The sequence below is a fragment of the Cebus imitator genome, unplaced genomic scaffold (genome assembly GCF_001604975.1).
Source record: "Cebus imitator isolate Cc_AM_T3 unplaced genomic scaffold, Cebus_imitator-1.0 Scaffold215, whole genome shotgun sequence".
Lineage (NCBI taxonomy): Eukaryota > Metazoa > Chordata > Mammalia > Primates > Cebidae > Cebus > Cebus imitator.
This window is the reverse complement of record NW_016107530.1, coordinates 1,842,753-1,851,062: the sequence shown is the minus strand read 5'-3', so window position 1 is coordinate 1,851,062 and position 8,310 is coordinate 1,842,753. Positions and strand designations below refer to the sequence as shown.

The 8,310-nt window shown below is 48.8% G+C and overlaps 1 protein-coding gene across 1 annotated transcript in view; it reads right to left on the bottom strand.

Moving 5' to 3' along the window:
* Window positions 1–263: 263 nt before the first annotated feature.
* Window positions 264–8,310, bottom strand: part of NODAL (nodal growth differentiation factor) — a 10,360-nt gene continuing 2,313 nt past the window's right edge. The window contains exons 2-3 of the mRNA XM_017548872.1: window positions 4,050–4,747; window positions 264–1,188 (exon numbers count right to left, since the gene is read on the bottom strand). Of these exons, the coding sequence (XP_017404361.1) occupies window positions 1,036–1,188; window positions 4,050–4,747 (851 nt within the window). The 3' untranslated portion in view covers window positions 264–1,035. The remainder of the gene's footprint in view (window positions 1,189–4,049; window positions 4,748–8,310) is intronic.

Genomic DNA, 8,310 nt, shown 5'->3' with positions numbered 1-8,310 from the left:
GACAGCCCGTCCTATTCAGTCTACAGCTTAAAGCTCATGGCTCTTCTGAGCCCGACGACAGACATTTAATACAAATGCATTAGGATTCACCAGCATTCATTTTACAAGTGGACAGTGAATTGCTCACCTGAGATCACACAGCTTCTAGTGGCTGAGCTGTGACCATAAGAGCAAGTATCCTGCCACCCAGGGCAAGGCCTTTACCACTGCTGGATAGGAAGCTTGGGGACCTCATTAATAGCACACATTGAGAGATTAAGGTGAACTGCTACCAACTTTAATAGATTCAGGTTGTGTCTGCCTAAGCAGACTGACGCGGGGATGTCTGAAGGCTCCAGCTTCTGTAATCCAACATGGCCAGTACTCTTGGATGAGTTACTGCCTCTGCCTTCACAGGCACCAGCTGGCCCAGGAGAACTAGACAATGACTTTATTGTTGCACAGCTCATTAGCAGAGACCCACTCCAAAGAGCCTCTGGATAAGGCCAGTAGATTGCCATTGGCCCAGCCAGAAAGCTGTGGGGCTCCCCCAGCCCAGCCCAAGGCAATGAGACTGATGGACTCTTTTTAATCTATACAGTGATCCTTAATCTTTGGGGAGGGGGACAGGTCACACACAGACTACTCTGGAGAATACATGAAAGCTATAGGTCACCTCATCCCACCTCCAAAACACATGCACATATGTCTCAACTTTCACATACAATTTCAGGAGGTTCACAGGTGTTTTAAAAATCCAGTAAAGAACTCATGCACTTGTGCTTTTACTTGCCACTGTGTTTTCAGTAAAGGGAGCACCCAGCAAGCCGCCTGCAGAGGCTTCTTCCTCTCTCTTCCTGACAGCAGCCTCTGTACTTGGCCAGACTCCACTGAGCCTTCATTTACAGAGTGGACAGCCCTGTCTCTTCAGTTCTGGTAGGCAGAGCAACTTTGCTTCTCTCTTTTCTCCTTACTGTATTAGATGATTATCATGTCTTCCAGGAGCTTCTCAGCCTTCCAGAGTGCAGGCAAATCCTGTCTCTCTCCAAGATCTCATCAGAGGCACCCACATTCTTCCACAATCATGTCTTTATGGTGATCTAGGAGCACTCTGCCATTGTCCACATACAGCATGCTCAGCGGCTTGGTCTTCACTGGGGCACAGCAAGGAGAAGGGACTCGGTGGGGCTGGTAATGTTTCAGCAGACTCTGCAGAGGGGAGGAGAGGAGTGTCAAGTCATATCCTGATGGGCAGATCACAACAGTAGTATTTCTGGGTAAAGAGTAAAAAAGTTACAGAGTTGGCCAGGTATGGTGGCTCACACTTTTAATCCCAGCACTTCGGGAGGCCGAAGCAGTGGATCACGAGGTCAAGAGATCGAGACTATCCTGGCTAACATGGTGAAACCCTGTCTCTACTAAATATAGAAAAATTAGCTAGGCATGGTGGCAGGCGCCTGTAGTCCCAGCTACTTGGGAGGCTGAAGCAGGAGAATCGCTTGAACCCAGGAGGCAGAGGTTGCAGTGAGCTGAGATCACACCACTGGACTCCACCCTGGCGACAGAGCGAGACTCCACCTCAATTAAAAAAAAAAAAAAAAAAAAAAGTTATGGAGCTAAAGTCAGTTCTTGAGGGCAAAAATGGAAGAAAATTATTTTCATAAAGGAGTCAGCTTGCCAATATATCATCAACTCTAATGTCTAACTTTATGCTTGTTTTGAAGAAAATAGCCTTTAGACAGATTCAAAAAAGTACATGTGTCTGGGTAGAGTAGTAGCTAATTTTTTTTTTTTTTTTTAGTAGTAGCTAATTTGTATGTTCTCCTATTATTCTAATCTAAAGCAAATACCATTTTTTTTCTTTTTTGAGATGGTCTTGCTGTTGCCCAGGCTAGAGTGCAGTGGTATGATGCACTCACTGAATTAATGATACAGCTCACTGAATCCTCAACCTTCTGGACTCAGGTGAGCCTCCCATCTCAGCCTACTGAGTAGCTGGGACTGTAGGCACTTGCCACTATGACTGGCTAATTTTTGTATTTTTTTTGGAGAAACAGAGTTTCAGCATGTTGCCCAGGCTGGTCTTGACCTCCTAGACTCAAGCGATCCACCCACCCCAGCCTCCCAAAATGCTGGGATTGCAGGAGTGAGCCACTGTGGCTGGCTATAAATACTAATTTTTAAAATATTCCAAGAAACTCCTGGTAACAGAGTGAGACTTTAGCTCTAGAAATATGAAGCAGAATAGTTTGTCATGTGGATATTCTTATGGGATTTGCTGTCAGCCAGAGAGAAGGACAGAGAGAGTTAATAGGAGGAAAGGTAAAAACAACCCCTTGGCATTTTTGGAACCAGGCCCTGTCCCTGTGGTCTAGTGACATCTTTTTAGATCAGAGTGTCAGAGTTAGCAGTTGGGACTGTCTGGGTCTCTGTGGTGCTGCAGGTGGGCTAATGAAAATCAGCAGTGTCTGTGTGAGGCTCAGGAGAGCCCATGCTCAGGACAGATCCTTGGAAGCTCCAGCACCACCACCACCCCTTCTTGCATGACCAGAGCCCATGTGCTCAGGCTCTCCAGAGACCCTGAACCCTGCCTGAGGCTTGACATGAAATATACTGCAAGTCCAAGAGATTCTCGTTCCAGACTTCACAGAATAAAATGGAAACATTTTGATCCCATATGACCTTTGACAACAGAGCAGGGCCACCTATAACATCAGAACCACCATATTAGGTTCTGTTTTCTGTTCTCACCATCTTCTCTTTCCTAACTCACCAGTCCTGTTCTTCCTCCACAACCTCCTAGATGTTAGGCTGGCTACTGGCACCAAGTGCCAGCCTCTGGCCTTGTCTACTTTTTCTTTTTTTTTTTGAGACGGAATTTCACTCTTGTTGCCCAGGCTGGAGTACAATGGCACGATCTGGGCTCACTGCAACCTCTGCCTCCTGGGTTCAAGTGATTCTCCTGCCTCAGCCTCCCAAGTAGCTGGGATTACAGGCACGCGTCACCACACTAGGCTGATTTTCGTAATTTTAGTAGAGATGGTTGTCACAATGTTGGTCGGGCTGGTCTTGAACTCCTGACCTCAGGTGATCCACCCATGTCAGACAGTGCTGGGATTACAGGTGTGAACTACCACTCCCGGCCGGCCTGGTCTACTTCTGTAGAATGGGTAGTCAATTCCTGTTTTAGGCAACCAAAATATAGTAGCTGGAACAGTGTTATTCCAACCATGGCCCCATAATGCAGCCAAATATGCCTGTTGCTTACCAACTACTTTACATGCTGTATGCATGTCATCTCATGAACCCTAAAGCATCCCTATGAAATATGGCATTGCCCTCCTCATTGTACAGGTGGAAAAACTGAAGCTGGAGAGAATAAGCAACCTAACCAGTATCACACAGCTAATAAGGAGTCAAATGCAGGCCTGCCTGTCCTCAAAGTCCAGATTCTGAACTTCCTTTTCTAGAATGTCAGGGCTAGGGAGGAGTGGAGACCCTCTGGCCTACCCCCAACCCCTAATTTAATGAAAGACAAGGATAAAGTCCCAGGGAAACAGTGTGTTCAAGGCTACCCAATGAGGCATGACCCCATGCGGGCTCTATAAGGATGTTACACTCGGTCATCTCTGCATCCCTGGTACCTAGCACAGGATCTGGCCATTGGAGGTGCTTGAATAACTAAATGCAGGAACACACTCATTTCTTTTTCTTTTTCTTTTTTTTGAGATGGAGTTTCACTCTTGTTGCCTGGAGTACAATGGCGTGATCTCAGCTCACCACAACCTCCGCCTCCCAGGTTCAAGCCATTCTCCTGCCTCAGCCTCCCAAGTAGCTGAGATTACAGGCGTGTGCCACCACGCCTGGCTAATTTTGTATTTTTAGTAGATACAGGGTTTCTCGAACTCCTGACCTCAGGTGATCTGCCCACCTTGGCCTCCCAAAGTGCCACAATTACAGGCATGAGCCACTGAGCCTGACTGGAACACAGTCATTTAATAGCAAAGCTAGAGCCCTGTTCCCTGAGTCCAGCTTACTGCCTCCCCTTCCCCTCACGCCTGGCATCCCACCTGAATGTATGCATGGTTGGTTGGATGAAATTCCTCCCCCACAGGGTTAGGACACTCGCCCTCACAGCGATAGGCATTGTACTGCTTGGGGTAGATGATCCAGGAGCCCCATCCGATCAGATTGAAATCCACCTGGAACTTGACCTTCCGACACAATTGACTTCTGTCTGGCAAGTGATGTCGACGGTGCCTCTTGCCCCACTCCCTGGACAGCTGTCCCTCCTGGGCCCTCCAGGAGCTCTCGGCTTCCCACAGCAAGGTGGACCCGCCCAGCCGCCTCTGCTTCTGCGAGAGGTTGGAGTACAGCATAAGGAGCACGTCCGTGGCCGGCGGTGTGGGGGGCTGCTGCCAGCACTCCCCAGCCACCCTGGACATCTGCTTCTCCAGGGCGCCAGGGCACTTCAGCCACTTCGAGAGTGGCCTGGTCACCTCCAAGACCATGCTGCCCAAGGAAAAGGTGACCTGGGACAAAGTGACAGTGAACAGGTCCATCTGAAACCGCTCCAAGCAGCTGGCTGAAGCCTGCTCTGCATCAGGCTTTGGCTGGTGGAAAATCTCAATGGCAAGTGAGCCCTCAGTGGGGAGGTCCATGGGGCTGGGCAGCTGCAGCCGGAGCTCGGCCCATGCCAGATCCTCTTCTTGGCTCAGGAAGGAGAAGTCAAAAGCAAAGGTCCAGTTCTGCCCGTCCACCTCCACATCTGGGTAAGAGAAAACCAGGAAGGAAGCAGGGTGAGTAAGGCCCCCCCCCAGCCTCAGTCAGCGTAACGACCACCATAGCTCGTGCTGGAGGCCTTACCTTACATAGAATTACCTTCTAATTCTCACCCCTACCCTATGAGTTGGTAAGATTTTTGAGATGAGGAAAATTGAGGCTCAGAGTGGTTAAACGACCTGACCAAGGTGTCATTCTTGGAAGGTGGCAGACCCAAGAGTAAACCTGGATTTGCCCAACTGCAAAGCCCAGACTCTCAATCACTGTTCTTCCAGTCCCGCTTCCAAGAGACTTTCCACAGCCAGAGGACAGTTAGTAAAAATGTGATGAGATGTATCTCCCCCTCTCTCCTCCCATACCTAAAGTCTAAGGCTCAGGGACGGGCATGGTGGCTCACGCCTGTAATCCAAGCACTTTGGAGGCCAAGGTGGGCAGATCACCTGAGGTTGGGAGTTCAAACCAGCCTGACCAATATGGTGAAACCCTGTCTTTAAAAAAAAAAAACAACAAAAAACCTAAGGCTGACCCCTGAGCCTTCTAACCTAAATCCCAGGCTTCCACTCTCTCTCTAACCCTGGAGCAAGCCACCTTCTTGGGCCCCATTTTCCCGTTGAAAAGAGCAGCCTGTTTTACAAACACATTGAGCTAGATGTGAATATCATGGAAAAGCTCAGAGCTCTCAAGGAGGCATAGGCAATAGAAGCCAAAGATTGCCCACCCTCTCCCAGTTCCTAAAGAACAGGCGGAAACTTCAGGAGTTTTTGGCAACCTTACCAATAGGTTTCTAAAGGCGTTCTAGGCAGGGCTACCCGCCTATAGGATGTTCGCCCATTCCTGTCCCAGGTCATTCACAAACCTGGGGCACACAGCAATGGCATGCACCCAGGAGCTTCCAGAAGGCTGAAAGTGGGAGTTGCCCCTTTACAATACACGGTGGATTATTTCCCAGAGAAATTCCCTTTCTCTCTAACCAAAGATGCTCTATGAGACAATAGATGAATAAACTGCTAGATGCCCAGACTGGACCTACATCAGAGATCATGACCCAGAAGACACGCACAGCCAACCTTCCACTCACCCAAGACAGTCAGACTGGATGACAAGGAGTAGGGGAGGACGCGCCATTTATTCTGGTCTTGGACTGAGTTTCCCTGATGTTGGGGAATAGCACAGATTTGTGGATTTTCAGGTCACTTAATAGTGATGAACTTTCTTCAAACCCAGTTTCTTCTTCTTTGCAGTTGGAATAATGCTGCCCCATCCTCTCTGATTATTATCACAAGGACCCAGAGAAATAAAGAGGTTTGAAGGTTTACTGCTAAATAAAAGTCAGGGGTTATTCATTAGAAATAAGACAGGGAATTTATAAGTCTTTGTGGATAGATTCTGGAGGTAGTGATGACCTCTGATGTGGGTCCAGTCTGGCTGGATAACACTTCATTCATCCACTATCTCCAAGAGCGTCTTTGGGCAGAGAGGAAGTGAATTTCTCCGGGAAATCCAACTTGTATTGTAAAGCCTCCTGGCAGCTTCTCCCAGCCCATCTCCAGCAGCTCTTACTTAATTTCCACTTCCCTCCTCATTAGCACCTACAAGAGGCAATAACCACCTCCTGACTAGCAGTCGTCCTCAGAAGTGTGGGGAGGAGGCTGACATTACCCAGCACCCACTGTGGCCACCTGTACCTGGAGGCCTGGGGCAGTGAGTTTAAAAATACTTTTTTTGGCCAGGTGTGGTGGCTCAGGCCTGTAATCCCAGCACTTTGGGAGGCTGAGGCAGGAGAATCGCTTGAACCCTGGAGGTAGAGGTTGCAGTGAGCTGAGATTGCACCATTGTACTCCAGCCTGGGCAAAGAGCAAAACTCTGTCTTGAAACAAACAAAAAAACTTGAAATCTTTTAGAGGAAGGCACTCCTGCTTAATGGTTAAGAGCACAGGCCCCGAGTCTTCCCATGATGGCTCAAATTCTGTCACTTGCCCTTTGACATTGGTCAGGCTACTTTCCTTCTCTGAGCCTCACTTTCCCTCTCTGTAAAAGGGTGATGGTAAGAGTAGCCACCTCACAGGGGTGTTAGGATTAACTGAGATAATTCATGTAAAGTGCTTTGCCCAACACAACCAAAGTTCAATAAACATTGGCCGTCACCAACTGCCTATTATTGCCCAGGTCTGAGAGTTAGAAATGAAGGTGTCCAGCCAGGCCACGAGGGACCTGGACGGTGATGCAAAGGCCCCTGTGAACAGGATGGGCAGCAGGCACGGATGGGCAGCAGGCCAGACTGCTCCTTCCTGCTGAGAGAAGTCTGTGACTCCACCAACCTTCCTACCTTCTCCCACTACTGCCAGGGTGCCCTGGGACAGTGCTGATAGTTTCTCTGGTTCACCTTAGAATAAGGGTTCTAATATTTTGGGCATCACTGGTGCCTGATGCAGGGCAGGAATGTTCTCAGAAAAAACCAAAAACATTCAAATACAACAAATGTGATTTTAAGGTGGGTATGAGGAAAGGGTTCATGGACACCCACAAACCCATTCATATGCTGAATGCAGACTTAGTCACACAGGTGCCCCTGATGTCCTGACCCACCTCCAGTTCTTTTTTTTTTTTTGAGACATTGTCTCGCTCTGTCACCAGGCTGGAGTGCAGTGGCACGATCATGGCTCACTGCAACCTCCCCCACTAGGTTCAAGAGATTCTCCTGCCTCAGCCTCCCGAGCAGCTGGGATTACAGGCACACGACACCACGCCTGGCTAATTTTTTGTATTTTTAGTAGAGATGGGGTTTCGTCATTTTGGCCAGGCTGGTCTCGAACCCTTGACCTCGTGATCCGCCTGCCTTGGCCTCCCAAAGTGCTGGGATTACATGCGTGAGCCACCACGCCTGGCCACACCTCCAGTTCTGAAGAAGAAAGTGGTTGGACTTACACCTTTGGGTTCCCTTCCTGTCACCTAAACCACCGTCCCCAGACAGGGCTGTGAGGGCCTGACACTGAGTGCCCATTCTACATTTTAATAAATTATAAGGACTGTTACCATCAATGGCTTCCTGTATGCCAAGTGTTTCACAGGCGTTGTCTCTAAAGCTCCTAACTGTTCCTCTCATCTCACCATTTGCAGGTGAGAAAATTAAAGGTCCAAGGTGAATAAGGTTCAACAGCAACAGATACGATGTAAACCCAACTGGACTCCAACATCCCTTTCATGCAACTGTGGTGCAGCTTATAATAAATAAATCCAAGATGGGAGGAGTGGGGCCAGGACATCCCTTCTCCACCGGTCTCCCCCAGGTGGGCTCTTCCTACTGCTCTTAGAAATGAGGCCAATTCACAATGTAAATATGCTGCATGCTGCTGTACAGTTAAAAATAGCCTGTAATGGGCCGGGCGCGGTGGCTCAAGCCTGTAATCCCAGCACTTTGGGAGGCCGAGGCGGGTGGATCACGAGGTCAAGAGATTGAGACCATCCTGGTCAACGTGGTGAAACCCCGTCTCTACTAAAAATACAAAAAATTAGCTGGGCGTGGTGGCACGTGCCTGTAATCCCAGCTAC